The sequence below is a fragment of the Nansenia antarctica genome (genome assembly GCF_963989245.1).
Source record: "Nansenia antarctica genome assembly, chromosome: 11".
NCBI lineage: Eukaryota > Metazoa > Chordata > Actinopteri > Argentiniformes > Microstomatidae > Nansenia > Nansenia antarctica.
Window position 1 is genome coordinate 2,041,286 of NC_137681.1, and position 20,000 is coordinate 2,061,285.

Consider the following 20,000-nt stretch of genomic DNA (forward strand, 5'->3'; position numbering starts at 1 on the left):
AATAGTATTTCTTGACTATTGCAATGTATGTGATTCTATAATGGACCGTTGTGAAGCTATAGGAGATATTAACAGCGGTAAAGCACCTGGACCGGATGGGCTACCAATAGAATTTTACAAAACATTTAAAAAGCAACTTGTAAAGCCACTACTGGACATGTATGAAGAATCATTTAATGAAGGTACCCTCCCAGATTCAGTAAGATTAGCTATAATAACCATAAATATTGAAACCAAAAAAGCCCCCAACGGAATTCTCGTCTTACAGTCCCATTAGTTTAATGGGAAGTGACATAAAAATATGTTGTGAAACGTTTTCTAGTAGATTGGATAACTGTCTCCCTCAGTTGATTATCGATGATCAACAAAGTTTTGTACAAGGTTATCACAATATGAGAAGAGTCTTGAATATTCTTCATGTAGATGCATCAGTAGATCAGTAGATGCATGCCAAGCATTCGTTAGGATAGGATGGGGTTACCTTTTTGAAGTACTACCAACATTTGGACTTGGTGAAACACTTTCTCAGATGGATTCAGTTACTATACACAAATCCAACCGCTGGGATCCTGACTAGAGCAGCAGATGACATCATATTTCTTCTGTCAAACTTACATTTCTGCAGAATACATGACAACTACCCTACAACTACCACTGGTTGGTCCTAAAAAAGGATATCAGGTTACAGCTAGCCCAGTAAACAAAGAGTCCAAAAGACGTCCTCAGGGAAGCCGGAAGGTGGGTTCAGATGACGTCTTTCTAGGACGTCCAGATGACGTCTTTAGGACATCTTATGGACTACTGAATCGTCTTCTGTAGTTGTTGTTTACTGGGAGGTAACAGCTGATAATCTATCTACTTTAACTTCTCAGTCATTGTTTGATTGTAGACTGCTACATTGGTTCCATTGTACCAGTCAAACTAAATCAAGCACAGCTCAAGAATTTGACACACAGAATCTACAGTATGTGTTAATGTGATACCATTCCTTATTCCATCTCATGCCTTACAATCAGCCCAGCCTCTGATATCTACCTCCACCAGCCTCCGCCAGCCTCAGCTGATCGTCACCGTGTCTGTTCTCTGTTGTCATGTTCAGGTGCTCATATCTCTGATTGCTCTAAGTGTGTCTCTGTTCCTCTCCTCAGCCGGGGTGTGTGAACACAACAGAAGCCGACATCAAGAAGTCCTCCAGGATGAAACAGCCGCATAAAACAAGAAAGGTAATCACACGACGCTGTCCTCTAAGGCCTGACTTACACTGCTCCAAAATGGTTGACAGTTAGGGGGGGGGGGAGGGAGGGAGAGGGAGAGGGAGAGAGAGGGAGGGAGAGGGAGGGAGAGAGGAAGAGAGAGAGAGATAGGGAGAGAGAGAGAGAGAGAGAGAGAGAGAGAGAGAGAGAGGGAGAGAGAGAGGGAGGGAGGGAGGGAGAGAGGCAGAGTGGGAGAGAGAGAGAGAGAGAGAGGGGGAGAGAGAGAGAGAGTGGGAGAGAGTGACAAAGAAAAAAAATAGTAGAAGAGATGGAGAGAGCATTGGAACAAGAGAATGAGAATTATTATTAGAGTATATACATAATCTTACTCTTCTTCCTCTTTCTCCTCTTCCTCCCCATCCTCTTCCTCCCTATCCTCCCCATCCTCTTCCTCCTCTTCCTCCTCTTCCTCCCCATCCTCTTCCTACTCTTCCTCCCCATCCTCTTCCTCCTCTTCCTCCCCTTCCTCATCCTCCTCTTCCTCCCCATCCTCTTCCTCCTCTTCCTCCCCATCCTCATCCTCCTCTTCCTCCCCATCCTCATCCTCCTCTTCCTCACCATCCTCATCCTCCTCTTCCTCACCATCCTCATCCTCCTCTTCCTCATCCTCCTCTTCCTCCTCATCCTCCTCTTCCTCCCCATCCTCTTCCTCCTCATCCTCCTCTTCCTCATCCTCCTCTTCCTCCCCATCCTCTTCCTCCTCTTCCTCCCCCTCCTCATCCTCCCCCTCCTCTTCCTCCTCTTCCTCATCCTCCTCATCCTCCCCATCCTCTTCCTCCCCATCCTCTTCCTCCCCCTCCTCATCCTCCTCTTCCTCCTGTGTTCTGGTCGTCCTCTCCAGTCTGTGTACGGCCTGCAGAACGACATCCGCAGCCACAGCCCCACCCACACCCCAGCCCCGGAGGTGAAAGAGCCCACGGAGGAGGAGCTACAAGACCAGGTGACCAGGGGAGGGGGAGGGGCCTCTCTGGACAGCCCAGTGTCTGGCTCAGATCACCTGACAACAGAACTGACACAGCCAGGCTAGGGACACCTACACCAATAATAATAATAATAATAATAATAATAATAATAATAATAATGACTTTATTCGTATAGCGCTTTTCCTGCAAACGTTGCAGCTCAAAGTGCTCCAATCATTATATAATCATAATTTAATTATTTAGTCATTTAAAGGCAATATTAAAAAGATGGGTTTTTAGTCTTGACTTTGATCTAAGGCCTCAGAACAGAGCCACAAACCATAATGGTTGAAATATTTCCCTATAAAATGGGACGATCCTTCAAGTGTCTTAGAAAAGCATTGACGCTCGCGATTCATTCGCAACTTAAGTGTTACTTAAGTTTTATCACTCTACACAGAGGCAAACCAAGATGGGCCAAACTGAGCTGTACTGGGCTGGCTTGCTTTAAACATCCTCCATAGTTTAGTAGCTGAAACAGTGTTATCAGCAAAGCAGCAGTCAATGTTTGGTTCGGTCTTGTAAAACCCTGAACAAAGTTACTGGACAGCACTCTGTGGAGAAATGTAAAGGTTTATGTGCTGTTTTGCCATCCTACACGGCAACATTTAGGGGGGGGGGCGGATTTTGCAGACACAGATTGAATCAATACCTGGACAATAAACATTTAAATGGGGAATTTACCAAGAACAAGTTACCTTATAGTCTACTAGGAGTATGTAAAAGAAACCTTCCCAAAGAGACTGGATGGCAAAAGAAACAGCAGCACAATATCGACAAGTGTTTACCAAGACTGCAGCAGTACAAGACTGACAACTGTTAACACCCCAAATCTTTTGTGAGGCCAATTCAGCTCCTTATAACAATAAACAACTTTACAATTCGCTTGTGGCGGCTGGCAGCAATGGGTCTACTATGTTAGTCACTGAGAAGTGGTCATCATAAAGCGCTGATTTATTGATGATGAAACTTAATGAATCTAAAGAACAAAACCCTCTCGGCGAAACCAAAGTTGAATTAAAGTTATTAACTTCATCGATTATTTATCGGGACTGCTCCTTTCTCTGGCTCTAAGTAGCACTCCCAAGTCCAATATGATGGCACGACTATACTCTGCAGTGCAGCTTTGCCTGCTAGCCGTCTTATATTACCATCCGATGCCTTGGTGACATGATGCAACTTCTGGTATCGCTGTCGTCCCTGTCGATGGTAATATCGTTCCCAGACACTTGCTCGGAGCTCTGGTGGACCAACGGATGGAACTGAAATCAAATAATGGGCAGAAACGTCACTCCCGCTGAGGCTTCAGGCCTTCAGGTTTCAGCCGTGGTTATTCTAGGCTGATAGCCTGGGGGTGAGGTTATGTCCATGGAGCAACGGAAATAGTTCTTACAGTATCTCTGTCCGAATTACTGTAAATCACCGAATCACTGCTTGTCTCTGTCACAGTGGCTGACGTGATGATGCACGGATACTCTGACACCTCCTCCGACACCTTCTCGTCCCTGTCACCCTCCGACACCTTCAAGGGGCGGCTGTGTCTCAGGAGGTAGAGGCTGTGTCTCAGGAGGTAGAGGCTGTGTCTCAGGAGGTGGAGGCTGTGTCTCAGGAGGTAGAGGCTGTGTCTCAGGAGGTAGAGGCTGTGTCTCAGGAGGTAGAGGCTGTGTCTCAGGAGGTAGAGCCGCCGTCTAATGATCGCAAGGTCGGCAGATCTGTGGTTCGAGCCCCGGCTGGCCACATGTCAAAGTGTCCTTGGGCAAGACACTTAACCCCAAATTGCTCCCAGTGAGCGGGCCGGCCGGCGCCTTGCAGGGTAGCTTGGCCGCCATTGGTGTGTGAATGTGTGTGTGAATGTGTGTGTGAATGGGTCAATGAGAGGCCGTTGTAAAGCGCTTTGGATAAAGGCGCTATGTAAGTGCAGTCCATTTATCATTTACCATCTTCTGACACCTTCTCTTCGCTTCTTCTCCTTCCAGATACAATTTTGGCAAATGCAGTTAGACCGGCATCGGTTAAAGATGTCCAAAGTGGCAGAAAGGTAAGTCTTTGTCTCCTGTTTCTTCTATGCAAAAATCAGTATTGGCAACAGTTTGGCAACAACAGCAAATGGCAGGAGTTATTCTAATAGTTTGTTTTCACTGTGCACTTTTGTGTGTTTTTGTGAATAAAATATACAGTAACATAGCAACCTGGAGCTCTGCCCATGAGACCAAGAGGAGAGAAAAGAGAATTGATCTATGCTTTCCTTCTGTTAGAGAGACCGTAGTATTAGGAGCTGTTTGCAAAGAGTTCAACCAGAATTCATACCATCAGTTCTATCCTGATGACATCACAGCTTTGACACCTTGTCAACACCCCAGAGAGAGACTTTCGTCCCATTGGGGGGGGGGGGGGGTCGTTGACGATAGGGGGGGGGGGCACTGGCAGCACAGAAGGCTCCCCTTTCATAATGTCGATAGACATATCGTGACGTTAGAATTATAAGGTTCTATCTCCATTTTTGTTTACATAATCTGATCCATTAGGTGTTTATTAATGCCTGTGTGGTGTTATTTTTAACATTTTGAAATGTATTAGGTAGTAATTCATAAAATACAAAGGTTCCATCTCACAAAACATAATGGAATGTAAAAACGTTGACGCTCAATATCTCTGAACTGCCCTAAACGGAGATAGAACCTTGTAATTCTAAGCTCACAATATATATAAATCAATAACTCTCTTAATCATCATCTGACAGCGTCTCATATTCCTCCCAGTCAGGACAACACTCACATCGGTTGAACTGTTTATTGCATGAAAACGGTTAACCCATTTAAGCTTGGCGTAATTGGAAGGCTCTGCTCTGTAGAGATCCCTGCCTGGAGTTAAACAACCACAACATACCAGTCATGAGATACGGCAGGGAGGCCATGACATGGCAGGGTCATGACCACACTAAACACACTCTCATAGCCGGGACAAGTTCAAGTTGATTGTCATATAAGAGCCATGATGGGGTCACGGTGACCCCTGAGAGAAAGAATATACTATATACTATAATACTGGTGCTAGTTCCAACTGACTGTTAACACTAGAACAGCCGTGCCTTTTTTACCTACTACAAGAGCCGCCTCTTTTTCAATGCTAAGCTGCTATTTACACACAACGACCACTAGTTGGCCTGAAATTTGATCGAGTGCAAAGATATAACATGTTTATTTACTCACTCATGGATGATTAAGTGTTAATACTGGTACAGTGGGGGTTTTAACACTAGTACAGCCATGAGTGGGGGACATTTGACCCTGTGAGTAATTGTTTTTTTTTATCTTTGCACTCGATCAAATTCAGGACCCTCCTTTCATGACTTTTCCTAGATACTATGTGCGTTCTACCACCCAGTATCCTTACATTTTCAAAACCACTTTAGGATAAGCTAGTATGAAGCTGTTTTGCAGTTTTTCTGTGTAGGAGGAGGCAGGCTAATTTACAAGACGGTCAACTAGTGGTCTCTGTGTGTAAGTAGCAGCTTGAGCATTGTAAAAAGGGGGTCTATTAGACACCCAAGGCAGCTCTACTAGTAGGTAAAATAGGCACGGCTGTTGTAGTGTTAATACAATGACATTCTTCAGCCTCGTCTCTCTCTGTAGTGTCACACACAACAACATAATCCACAACACAAACAACACAACAACACAGTACAAGGTGCTTAGTGCAGGGTGTAAAGGTCTTAGTGCAGGGTGTAAAGGTCTTAGTGCAGGGTGTAAAGGTCTTAGTGCAGGGTGTAAAGGTCTTAGTGCAGGGTGGAAAGGTCTTAGTGCAGGGTGGAAAGGTCTTAGTGCAGGGTGGAAAGGTCTTAGTGCAGGGTGGAAAGGTCTTAGTGCAGGGTGTAAAGGTCTTAGTGCAGGGTGTAAAGGTCTTAGTGCAGGGTGTAAAGGTCTTAGTGCAGGGTGTAAAGGTCTTAGTGCAGGGTGTAAAGGTCTTAGTGCAGGGTGTAAAGGTCTTAGTGCAGGGTGTAAAGGTCTTAGTGTAGGGTGTAAAGGTCTTAGTGCAGGGTGTAAAGGTCTTAGTGCAGGGTGTAAAGGTCTTAGTGCAGGGTGTAAAGTGCCAAGTGCAGTGCGCATGGTTCAGCTGTTCAGCAACCTAACTGCCTGTGGGAAGAAACTATTTCTGAGGCGGTCGAGGGTGGTGTGTGAGTTGATACTTCTATTGCGTTTTCGGGATGGGAGTGTGTGATGTGGAGTGTGAATAGTGCATAGGCAGGGCGGCTGGTGTCTTTAATCATGTTTTGATCTTTCTTCATACAGCGGGGGTTGTAGATGTTATTGAGTTGTGGCAGTTCTGTGGTGATTATTTTGGCTGCAGTCTTCACTGTCCTCTGTAAGCGTCTACAGTCTTCACTGTCCTCTGTAAGCGTCTACAGTCTTCACTGTCCTCTGTAAGCGTCTACAGTCTTCACTGTCCTCTGTAAGCGTCTACAGTCTTCACTGTCCTCTGTAAGCGTCTACAGTCTTCACTGTCCTCTGTAAGCGTCTACAGTCTTCACTGTCCTCTGTAAGCGTCTACAGTCTTCACTGTCCTCTGTAAGGGTCTACAGTCTTCACTGTCCTCTGTAAGCGTCTACAGTCTTCACTGTCCTCTGTAAGCGTCTACAGTCTTCACTGTCCTCTGTAAGCGTCTACAGTCTTCACTGTCCTCTGTAAGCGTCTGCAGTCTTCACTGTCCTCTGTAAGCGTCTACAGTCTTCACTGTCCTCTGTAAGCGTCTACAGTCTTCACTGTCCTCTGTAAGCGTCTACAGTCTTCACTGTCCTCTGTAAGCGTCTGCAGTCTTCACTGTCCTCTGTAAGCGTCTACAGTCTTCACTGTCCTCTGTAAGCGTCTACAGTCTTCACTGTCCTCTGTAAGCGTCTACAGTCTTCACTGTCCTCTGTAAGCGTCTACAGTCTTCACTGTCCTCTGTAAGCGTCTACAGTCTTCACTGTCCTCTGTAAGCGTCTACAGTCTTCACTGTCCTCTGTAAGCGTCTGCAGTCTTCACTGTCCTCTGTAAGCGTCTACAGTCTTCACTGTCCTCTGTAAGCGTCTACAGTCTTCACTGTCCTCTGTAAGCGTCTACAGTCTTCACTGTCCTCTGTAAGCGTCTACAGTCTTCACTGTCCTCTGTAAGCGTCTACAGTCTTCACTGTCCTCTGTAAGCGTCTACAGTCTTCACTGTCCTCTGTAAGCGTCTACAGTCTTCACTGTCCTCTGTAAGCGTCTACAGTCTTCACTGTCCTCTGTAAGCGTCTACAGTCTTCACTGTCCTCTGTAAGCGTCTACAGTCTTCACTGTCCTCTGTAAGCGTCTACAGTCTTCACTGTCCTCTGTAAGCGTCTACAGTCTTCACTGTCCTCTGTAAGCGTCTACTCTACAGTCTTCACTGTCCTCTGTAAGCGTCTACAGTCTTCACTGTCCTCTGTAAGCGTCTACTCTACAGTCTTCACTGTCCTCTGTAAGCGTCTACAGTCTTCACTGTCCTCTGTAAGCGTCTACAGTCTTCACTGTCCTCTGTAAGCGTCTGCAGTCTTCACTGTCCTCTGTAAGCGTCTACAGTCTTCACTGTCCTCTGTAAGCGTCTGCAGTCTTCACTGTCCTCTGTAAGCGTTTGCAGTCTTCACTGTCCTCTGTAAGCGTCTACAGTCTTCACTGTCCTCTGTAAGCGTCTACAGTCTTCACTGTCCTCTGTAAGCGTCTACTCTACAGTCTTCACTGTCCTCTGTAAGCGTCTACAGTCTTCACTGTCCTCTGTAAGCGTCTACAGTCTTCACTGTCCTCTGTAAGCGTCTACAGTCCCGGGCGGTCAGGCCAGCCATGTGACAACTGTTGAATGCTGTAGAGGAGCATCGACTTGGCTTTCAGGCCTCTGTCCCTTGAACATGTGATGGTGTTTGTGCATTATGTGTGAACCGACTAATAAGCGACAACAGATTATGATTTGTTTGTTTATTTAATGATTTATTTTGGCTCCGCCAACAAAAGATAGTTCCGCAACTGAACTTCAACTTGACCTGTTGCCTAGTAACCTGAACACAAACATGTAGTCTAATTGAATGAATGAATGAATGAATGGACTTTATTGTCATTGCTACAGTACAGGTACCAAACAACGAAATTTAGGAGGGGTGGCTCCCCTGGTGTTAGGAAGGGGAAAAAAAACAAAAACACTTTTAAAAAAATCACAAGAAGGGAAGGAGCTGGTTTACATAAATAAAGGCTATGTACACAATCCACTGTACTATACTGTACAGATAGTCGACTAGGGTTGTCATATTGCACAGTAGTATTTTTTCACGTTATTTAAAGTGTCACAGTTTGCAGGCTTGAAATGTACATGTTTGTGCCTCAGCACTACACCTGATTTTTTCAGTCCAGCTGATTTTTTCAGTCCAGCAGCTGCCATACAATCCGTCCAGACGAATCCAATTAACGGTCATTTAATAGAACATCTGTGCGGCGGAGTGATACATATAGTTAAAAGTCCCAGTGCTGTTATACTGTATATCGGCACTCATGGAATGCCTCTTGTCCAATCAAATAACTTAGTCGGAACTAACTGTTGTATAAATGTCTATAGTAAGTCCCTGGTGTGATTGGTGTGCTGCTGTTCCTCCCCAGCCTGCTGAGCTACACAGAGCAGTACGTGGAGTACGACCCCTTCTTCACCTCTCCGGAACCTTCCAACCCCTGGATCTCAGACGACACCACCGTGTGGGAGCTAGAGGCCAGGTAGGACTTCCTGGCTACCGTGACTTCCTGACTACCGTGACTTCCTGACTACTGTGACTTCCTGACTATCTTGACTTCCTGACTATCTTGACTTCCTGACTATCTTGACTTGTTGACTATCTTGACTTCCTGACTATCTTGACTTCCTGACTACCTGGATGACCTTCTTTCTCTCCCTTTTATTCTCTCTCTTCCTTACCTCCCTTTCTGTCTTTCCCCTTCCCTCCTTTGTGTGTGCCTCTCTCTCTCTCTCTCTCTTTCTCTCTCACACACACACACACACACACACCATATGGACAAAAGTATTGCGACACCCGAACATCACACCCATACGTGCTTGTTGAACTTCTCATTCCAGAACCACGGGCGTTAATATGGAGTTGGTCTCCCACCTTTGCTGCAATAACAGCTTCCACTCTTCTGGGAAGACTTTCTACTAGATTTTAGAATATGGTTGCAGGGATTTGCTCCCATTCAGCCACAAGAGCATTAATGAGGTCGGGCACTGATGTTGGGCGAGAAGGACTGGCTCGCAGTCGGCGTTCCAATTCATCCCAAAGGTGTTGGATTGGGGTTGAGGTCAGAGCTCTGTGTGCAGGCCAGTCAAGTTCTCCCAGACCAAACTCGGCGAACCATGTCATTATGGATCGACCTCACTTTGTGTATGGGGGCATTGTCATGCTGAAACTGGAAAGGGCCTTCACCCAAACTTTTGCCACAAAGTTGGAAGCATACAGTTCTCTAGAATCTCATTGTATGCTGTAGCATTAAGATCTCCCTTCACTGGAACTAAGGGGCCGAGCCCAAACCATGAACACAGCCCCAGACCATAATTGTGGTAATCCACATACTTTTCTCCATATAGTCTGTATATATAGCAGTAGACCCCAGCATTAACTCAAACTCCATTTGGGCTCTGTGTGTCTGTCTTCAACGACACACCTCAGTAACAGCAGTTGCAGCCGTAGCAGTAGACATCAGTAGAAACTCACCTCCATCTTGGCTCTGTCTGTCTAATGACACCTGGGTTGCGGCAGTCGCAGCGGCAGCAGCGGGCCCAGCTGTTCCCGGCCCCAGCATGCATCACCGCAGCCCCCTAACGGTGTTTGCTCTGTCAACACACAGAAATGACTTTATCTCTGTTTCCCCCAGGTTACGGTGGCCTGTTGTCAATTATTTCCACGCGTTGTGGGCGGCCTCCGCAGTGTGAAAACGATAGTGAAGATAAACCGTCTAAATAGCCGTCGCTGTCCACAACTGGACGTGGGTTTTGTTTGTAGAGGGGTTGTTGTTCAACGAGCATCAGGTGACTGTTAATACTGGTGCTAGCTCCAGTGACTGTCCAGCTGACTGTTAATACTGGTACTAGCTCAGCTGACTGTTAACACTAGAACAACCGCTTTGTTCGCATTGTAGAACATCTTTACAATGCTCCAGCTGCTACTTACACACAACGACCACTAGTTGGCCGCCTGTAAATTAGCCTGCTTCCTACACAGAAAAACTGCAAAATAGCTTTATATTAGCTTATCCTGATGTGCTTTAGAAAATGTAAGGATACTGGGTGGTAGAACGCACATATCTAGGAAAAGTCATGAAAGGAGGCGCCTGAAATTTGATCGAGTGCAAAGATATAACATGTTTATTTACTCACTCATGGATGATTAAGTGTTAATACTGGTACAGTGGGGGTCTTAACACTTTTTTGACCCTGTGAGTAATTGTTTTTTTGTATCTTTGCACTTGATCAAATTTCAGGACCCTCCCTTCATGACTTTTCCTAGATATGTGCGTTCTACCACCCAGTATCCTTACATTTTCAAAATCTCATCAGGATAAGCTAGTATGAAGCTATTTTGCTGTTTTTCTGTGTAGGAGGCAGGCTCATTTACAAGTCAGCCAACTAGTGGTCGTTGTGTGTAAGTAGCAGCTTGCCATTGTAAAGACTATGGTCATTTGACCCCCGAGGCGGCTCTTATAGCAGGTAACATAGACATGGTTGTTCTAGTGTTAACGTAGCTGCTGCTCCAGTCCAGATGTCTGTCTATCTGACTGACTGCTGCCTGCATGGGGATCTACTGACCCAACCACTACATCTCAATATGATGTGCTGATTGATTTATTGATTTATGTTTGAGGAGTGGCTGTGTACTCCTCAAATCTCTCTCTCTCTCTCTCTCTCGCTCTCGCTCTCTCTCTCTCTCTCTCTCTCTCTCTCTCTCTCTCTCTCTCTCTCTCTCTCTCTCTCTCTCTCTCTCTCTCTCTCTCTCTCTCTCTCTCTCTCTCTCTCTCTCTCTCTCTCTCTCTCTCTCTCTCTCTCTCTCTCTCTCTCTCTCTCTCTCTCTCTCTCTCTCTCTCTCTCTCTCTCTCTCTCTCTCTCTCTCTCTCTCTCTCTCTCTCTCTCTCTCTCTCTCTCTCTCTCTCCTACATACACGCACACACGCGAGCGCGCGCGCACACACACACACACACCCACCCACCCACCCGCACACGCACACGCACACGCACACGCACACGCACACACACAGCTGGGCCTGTGGAGTGTAGTAGCTAACGGAGTAGCGCTCCTGTGTGTGTTGTTCCTGCAGTTATATGTGTATGTGTGTGTGTGTGTGTGTGTGTGTGTGTCTCTACAGTAAGGAGCCGGGCCAGCAGAGGGTGAAGCGGTGGGGCTTCGGCATCAACGAGGTGCTGAAGGATCCGATAGGCCGAGAGCAGTTCCTCAAGTTCCTGGAGTCTGAGTTCAGCTCAGAGAACCTCAGGTATGTTAAAAGAGTTAAACTGGTATTTGTTCTCTTTTCAAATACTTCACTTGATTGAGCGGGGTCATCCCTATGTTCCCACAGCCCAATGGTCCCACATTTCTAATATTTCATAGGGTTAGGGGTTAGGGTAGATGGATTGGTCAACCGAATGAGGAGAAAAGAGGCTTCAGACAGGCAGACACACATACTTTTCTCTGTTATATAGTTAGATTACTTAGACATGTGGGACCATCGGGCTGTGGGAACATCGACACGCTCCCGATTGAGCTTGTCTGGTACGGTGGAGCCAGTGGAATAGTCCTGAAGTGCCCCCCCCCCCACCCCTGGCGCTCCAGGCAGCATCTGCATGAAAGGAAACGCTATCTGAACCTCAAACAGGGTTGTTTCAAACGGGGCAGAAATGAGTTGAATGAAATGAGTTGTGGACATTCTTCCTTTTTTCCTCTGATACGTCTGAGTGTTTGTTGTTGCCATTGTTGTGGAAGAAAGTGGCGGTAACAACAGATCACAGCAAGCAACTTGTTTTGTTCCTCTGGTTGTTGTTGCCACGCTCGGCGGCACAGACTCTTTCTTCCTGCTTCTGTTTTCATGCGGAGCCAATGAGCCCCGTATTGATTCTGCTGCACCTGATTGAGAAGTGAGGAACAGGCAGCTCGCGGTGTTTTCTGCAGAGTAACAACGGAATCAATGTGGAGAACAAGTGGAGGGAAATTAACAATTACAAGGAAAGGAAATCGACTAATATGATGTGGAGCCAAAAAACCAGTGCTTCAATCTGCCTCGGTTTGCAGAATGTAACTGACTCTCTTGCTCCCCCTGCTGGAGATGTTGTGTGATGCTGGCAAACTACTGAGATGTAACTGTAATTAATCGGTTTTGAACATGTTTTTGTTGTTCAAATGGAACTTCAACAGTCTAAAAAGATAGTTTATTTTCTCCCAAACAACGACGCTGACACACACGACCATAGCTATTTGTTCTATAACAATACCACTATGATGATAGATTAGGTTAGATTCAACTTTATTGTCATTGCAGAGTAGAAGTACCAGACAACAAAATGCAGTTTAGCGTCTAACCAGAAGTGGTATATAAAACAGACAATGATAGTGATAGGTACAGTATGGCAAGTACAGTAGTTTAGAGGTACAGTTAAGGTAGCTATGTACAGTATGGTTTATACAGATGTATAAATAGTGGCTATATCAAAAATATGCAGAAATATGGTATGTGTGAAGGTAGTATTTGTAAACAGCAGTAGTGCAAAGGCTAAATGAGTGTTCACATTGTCCAGGGGTGTGTGTGCAAATCAGGTCAAAGGCTAAACTGAGTTGACCACAGTGGCCGATGGATGGGGGGAAGGGGTTGGGGTAAGCTACTGTATTTAGGTTTTCACTTCAAACACACTGCAGGGTTCACTGAGATATACCTGACCTTTGACCTCTTCTGGTCATGGTCCAGGTTCACTGAGATACAGCTGACCTTTGACGGTCCAGGTTCTGTTCACTGAGATACACCTGACCTTTGACCTGTCCTGGTCCAGGTTCTTTTCACTGAGACACACCTGACCTTTGACCTTTGACCGTCCTGGTCCAGGTTCTGTTGACTGAGAGATACCTGACCTTTGACCTGTCATGGTCCAGGTTCTGTTCACTGAGATACACCTGACCTCTGACCTTTGACCTGTCACGGTCCAGGTTCTGTTCCCTGAGACACACCTGACCTTTTGACCTTTGACCCGTCCTGGTCCAGGTTCTGGCTGGCGGTGCAGGAGGTGAAGAAGCGTCCCATCCGGGAGGTTCCGACCCGGGTCCAGGAGATCTGGCAGGAGTTCCTGGCCCCCGGCGCGCCCAGCGCCATCAACGTGGACTCCAAGAGCTACGACAAGACCACGCAGAACGTCAAGGACCCGGGCCGATACGCCTTCGAGGACGCTCAGGTTCGGACTAGTCTCTTCTTATTATTTTATTATTATTTTATTTATCTAGCCTTTATTTAACCAGGTCGGTCCCATTGAGACACAGTGATCTCTTTTCTGAGGGAAGCCTGGCCAAGACAGCAGCTTAAAACATCGAGCTTCAACAGTTAAAACAAACAGCAGAATTACCCAATAAAACAACACCAGATCAACAACAACAAAATAAACAAAATACAATCTGGTCAGAGCAATAGAGTAAAATAATTAGTTAAATAATCGTCCCACTTATATTACGTCATATCACCCGCTAAGAAGCATGGGTGATGGAGTACCCACAAACATACAACAGTGCTTATACATGGCTGGAACGCCGTGAATTATGAATGCTCTGACTCGCTAACGAGTGGTCACTACACTTTCATATAAAGAAGAACCGCTGATCTGCCAACCTTGTGATCATTAGACGGCAGCTCTACCTCCTGCGCTACAGCCACCGCAATATAAAAACAATGTTTCTGTCTCTCAGGAGCACATCTACAAGCTGATGAAGAGTGACTCGTACAGCCGCTTCATCCGCTCCAGTTCCTACCAGGAGCTTCTACAGGCCAAGAAAAAGGTACTGACCATCTGACCCCTGACCCTGCTACTGACCCCTGACCCTGAGACTGACCTCTGACCCTGAGACTGACCTCTGACCCTGCTACTGACCCCTGACCCTGAGACTGACCCTGCTACTGACCCCTGACCCTGAGACTGACCTCTGACCCTGAGACTGACCCCTGACCCTGACCTCTGACCCTGAGACTGACCTCTGACCCTGAGACTGACCTTTGAGACTGACCCTGAGACTGACCTCTGACCCTGAGACTGACCCCTGAGACTGACCCTGAGACTGACCTCTGACCCTGAGACTGACCCCTGACCCTGAGACTGACCTCTGACCCTGAGACTGACCTTTGAGACTGACCCTGTGACTGACCTCTGACCCCTGAGACTGACCCCTGAGACTGACCCTGAGACTGACCTCTGACCCTGAGACTGACCCTGAGACTGACCTCTGACCCTGAGACTGACCTTTGAGACTGACCCTGAGACTGACCTCTGACCCCTGAGACTGAGACAACAGCTCCACTAAGGTGCTGTTGTGGATTTAATTGATTCTTAGTAGATTGAGCAGAACTTATAAAGCACAAAGAGCTAAATTAATTGACTCAAAAGAGGCCTTTTATTAAGGAAAGTTACATGAGCGCAGAGAGAAATAGCAGTTAAAAAGCCCTGTTAAGCCTCATTATGTAATAAAATCCCAAAATGTAATAAAAAGTCACTTTCAATATGTAATAACACCGCATTATGTAATAACCTGCACAATATGTCATATATTTATTACATAATAAGGCAAAAGTTATTACATTTTGCGTTCAGGCGATTTATTACATGATGTGCAGTTATTACATAATGAGGCTTAACAAGCCCCCTCCTGCGAGAGGAACAAGCCCCCTCCTGCAGAGGAACAAGCCCCCTCCTGTGAGAGGAACACACATGGAGAGGAGTTTCCTCCCTGATGAGGTCACTACTCCTGCTTAACCAATCATAATCATCTGCGCCACAAGGACGTTCCTGCCGAGTGACACCGAGTGATCAGTCGTGTTTAGAATGTCAATAACAACCAATAGGATTCAGATTCAGATTACGTTTATTGCCATTATGCATACACATATAGCAATTTGCTTTGGCATTACAGTAAGTGTGCTTATACTTTTTATACTTTTAGGAATCTTTCAGACATCCCCTTTGCGCCAACACGGAAACCGGTTGTTATGCCGTTATAATAATACGGCCCTTAGGGTTTAGTTTTGTGGAGTATGTCGACATATTGGAAATGTGTGCTGACGTCCAATCGTCAAACATCTGTTGTTGTTCCTGGACCTGGAAACAGATCTACTTTTTATATTTAATGTCTGATTTTAGTTTTTTCTCGTTGTTCACAGAAAAGCAAGAACTTATTCTGAGAGATTCCAGCCAGGTAATGATATCCATCCACCCACCCACCCATCCATCCACCCACCCATCCACCCACCCACCCATCCACCCACCCACCCATCCACCCACCCACCCATCCACCCACCCACCCATCCACCCACCCATCCACCCACCCACCCATCCACCCACCCATCCACCCACCCACCCATCCACCCACCCATCCACCCACCCATCCACCCATCCACCCACCCATCCATCCATCCACCCACCCATCCACCCACCCACCCACCCATCCACCCACCCATCCACCCACCCATCCACCCACCCATCCACCCACCCATCCATCCACCCATCCATCCATCCATCCACCCATCCACCCACCCATCCATCCATCCACCCATCCACCCACCCATCCACCCATCCACCCACCCATCCACCCATCCACCCATCCACCCATCCATCCATCCATCCATCCATCTACCCACCTACCTACCTACCTACCTATCTATCTATCAGTCTATCTGTCTATCTGTCTATCTATCTATATATCTATATCCACTCACTGGTCACGTTTACAACATCTTGTGGAATCAATGCCACAAAGAATTGAGGCTGTTTTGAGAGTAACTTTATTGGCATCTATGTGTTCCAATTTGTGGTTCACTGAAAACAATACTTCTCCCCTTTCTGTTTTCTCTCTGTCAGGTGAAATCACTTCAAGTAGGCTAACCAGTCTTGTGCAATCATGCTAAAAATCCTGTACCATTTTAGCCTGGGAGAGGACCATGTCATTTGTACATTAATGTAGTCTGCTGTGGAGCCACCGACAGTAGGCCAGATGTTGCATGTCCAACCACCCAAAGGATTTGATTTAGACATTGTTTACTTATTTATCAGTTATCGGTCCCAACTGAGTGTGTGTGACGAGGCATTTTGGACTTTTGAAATGGACATTGGACTCACAAATGCCTTCAGAGAAAGCTATTTTCGTCTGGTCACCTCCTCAGTGCCATATCAAAGGGATCTGTGTGTGGAACATCATCTCAAAAGCTGCGAAATTGTGACAAATATGTACAGTAAAAACCATGCTAAAAAACCGACCAATCAACAAGCAAGAATCGTCTGCCTAGCAACACACATCACGCGTCGCACATTGGCTGCCACCACCACAGAAGCACTAGAGAATGCATATGTTGTTATTATTATTACGTTGGGTTTGTCTTTTATTGCACTAAAGGAGTTTTCCAGATGTCATCCAGGCACTTGTAAAGTCTATAATCGCTCTGTGTCTCATAGAGTCTTAAAACGTATCTTTGTTTTGTCTCCTTAATTTATTTTTCTACCATATTTAAAGACATTTTTCACTTACTAACTGTATTACAAGGTGGTTCGTTACTGGTTTGTAAGGATTTATGATGTTTTTAATTTAAAACATGTTAATGTTCATATTTCTGTGAGTGTCCTGCTGAGTGTCGGTTGGTCTTCACTCTCAGAGATGGAAAAACTCGACAAAGAAAGAAGCACCTGGGTTTGAAATGTTGTCAGTTGAAAAAGAAAGGGAAATTGAATCCAGTCCAGGATATTTTTGCTCTCTTACAACAATATATTCAGATTTATCAGATATATGGTCAGATATACTGTATGTATAAGAAATCTTCCATATCATGTCCATTCCCCCACCCCCCCCCCCCCCCTTTTTTTTGTTTGTTTGTGAGAGAACCGGAACAGGGACACATTGAAAACGTCAAGTGCCAAGAGTTTTTCCTGACCACATGACCCCCCGACCAGGAAAAAATTAGGCCCTAATCTTGACTAACAGGTGGTATGAGAAGAATAGGAAATATGCACTACACGGCTCTCCAATGCTGGTCCTGGAAGACTACAAAACCCATTTTCCACCTCTCTCTCTCTCAATGTCATCAACTGGCCAAAACAAAACAAGTCATTTGGTCATTTGGTCATTTGTAGCCTAGCCAGTCCAGGCGTTAGCCTTGACCAGCTGATTTGGTTTAGATAAATCACCTGAATCACTGAATCCTAAATCAGGGATTCAAACACCTGAAAGGAGTGTCTGTCCAGGACCGGGGTTGGACCCCACCACCATAGGCGCTAATTGACAGCTCTATGATGAAGCCCAGTAAACAAAGAGTCCAAAAGACGTCCTCAGGGAAGCCGGAATGTGGGTTCAGACGACGTCTTTCTAGGACGTCCAGATGATGTCTTTCTAGGACGTCCAGGTGACGTCTTTAGGACGTCTTATGGACTACAGAATCGTCTTCTGTAGTCCATAAGACGTCCTAAAGACGTAATCTGGACGTCCTAGAAAGACGTCATCTGAACCCACATTCCGGCTTCCCTGAGGACGTCTTTTGGACTCTTTGTTTACTGGGAGGTGTTTTATTTATTAATATGATTCTTCACTCTTTTTTTGAGTTACCCTTCTGGAAGAGCCGAGGCTGGTGTGGGTAGAACATGAGAGGATGGGCTCGTTGGAATGCATGGAACGGAATTAGGGAATCAAGCACACGTGTTAGATACCATTCTTCATTCCTTTCCATGCATTTACAATAAGCTACCCAGTAAAAAAAGAGTCCAAAAGACGTCCTCAGGGAAGCCGGAATGTAGGTTCAGATGACGTCTTTCTAGGACGTCCAGATGATGTCTTTCTAGGACGTCCAGATGACATCTTTAGTCCATAAGACGTAATCTGGACGTCCTAGAAAGACGTCATCTGAACCCACATTCCGGCTTCCCTGAGGACGTCTTTTGGACTCTTTGTTTACTGGGAATAAGCTATTCTCCCATCTCTACCTCTGGGAGCCTCCCCTGTTCTGGAACCATCACTGAGATCCAAAGAACGCTGTGTTGTTGATGTCGAGTGGATGTTTTCACCAGTACTCATCCAGTCTTGGTTGTTGCCATAACGATATACTGTAAGAAGGTGTATGATTATGTAAATAAACATTCCAACTCCAATAAAGAAGTCCAGAGAAGACTTATGCAGACCAAGGTGAAGTGGTTCTCCTCATAACACCCTCAGTCTCGTCATCCCAGTAAACAAAAAAAAAGAGTCCAAAAGACGTCCTCAGGGAAGCCGGAATGTGGGTTAGAGTTTCTGTAGTCTGGACTTCCTAGCAAGACGTCATCTGAACCCACATTCCGGCTTCCCTGAGGAAGACTTTTGGACTCTTTGTTTACTGGGAAAGTAGTCGGTCCAAATAAGTGGTCTGTACAGTCACACTGTAAGGCCAGAGAACATTGTTTTCCTTGAATCCTCAATCTACTCCGGCATAGTCCCTACCTCTATCCACTTAGACCTGCTTAGAAGATCTACAAACATTTGGATAGGTCTAAGCAATGTAGATGTACAGTAGTATCTCTGACCATCTTACCATGTGGCCATATTGCTTAGACCAATCTAATCCCCTCAGATCTACATGGGTTCATGGCGGGGCGGGAGTGGTGGCTGGGGGGGGGGGGGGGGGGGCTAAGAGTAGAGTCAGGACTGAAAGTGTCTGGAAGATTTTGAGTAGATAATATTAGATGTGTTTCACATCAAGGGTTGTGGTCTTTTTTTAACCTCTTTTCTTGAGGAAGAGAGGATGAGGGGGGGTGGTGGGGACACTGGGAGGTAAGAGGAGAGGAGAGAGGTGTGGGAGGAATGGTAAATGGTAAATGGACTGATAGTGCCTTATTCCAAAGCGCTTTACAACAGCCTCTCATTCACCCATTCACACACACATTCACACACCAATGACGGCAAGCTACCATGCAAGGCGCCGGCCCCGCTCACTGGGAGCAATTTGGGGTTCAGTGTCTTGCCCAAGTTGGAGCCATAAGGACAAGACGAAATTGCGCGGTTGTTCCTAGTGTTGGTTCCAGTGGCTTAGCAATTAGCATGCTGGCTAGCCGTTCACACAGCAGTGGCCTGAGAGAGTTTGGCGGTGGTTTTTCTGTTCTCCCTCTATACCGAATCTCTTGGCTCTGTAATCTCCTCACATGGTTTCTCCTACCTCAGCTATGCAGACGACACTCAACTCCTCTCTTCCCCCTCCTCTGACTCACAGATGGCAACACGTATCTCTCAATGCGGCGTGTCTCGCAGACATCTCTGCTTGGATGTCAGCCCGCCACCTCAAGCTCGACCTTAACAAGCGTGAGCTGCTCTTCCTCCCTGGGAAAGCCTGCCCTGTCCCAGACTTCAGCATCACAGCAGAGAGCTCTACAGGAAGTAACCTCCTTGCTGAACCATGGGGTGATCCTTGACAACCACTTATCCTGTGCGGCAAACATCGCAGCGACAGCACACTCCTGCAGATTCTTCCTCTACAACATCGCAATAGAGTCCAGGGAAAACGGTTGCGCCTTGCTGTG

General features: G+C 46.2%; 1 protein-coding gene across 2 annotated transcripts in view; it reads left to right on the forward strand.

Moving 5' to 3' along the window:
- The window catches only part of rgs7b (regulator of G protein signaling 7b), a gene marked incomplete at both ends in the record, with an annotated part of 123,838 nt that extends 108,183 nt beyond the window's left edge, over positions 1-15,655 (forward strand). For both annotated transcript variants that reach the window (XM_080541531.1, XM_080541532.1), the window contains 8 exons: positions 1,149-1,223; positions 2,095-2,193; positions 4,192-4,253; positions 8,853-8,963; positions 11,600-11,725; positions 13,481-13,667; positions 14,173-14,262; positions 15,635-15,655. In XM_080541531.1, the coding sequence (XP_080397657.1) occupies positions 1,149-1,223; positions 2,095-2,193; positions 4,192-4,253; positions 8,853-8,963; positions 11,600-11,725; positions 13,481-13,667; positions 14,173-14,262; positions 15,635-15,655 (771 nt within the window). The remainder of the gene's footprint in view (positions 1-1,148; positions 1,224-2,094; positions 2,194-4,191; positions 4,254-8,852; positions 8,964-11,599; positions 11,726-13,480; positions 13,668-14,172; positions 14,263-15,634) is intronic.
- Between the last annotated feature and the right edge of the window lie 4,345 nt (positions 15,656-20,000).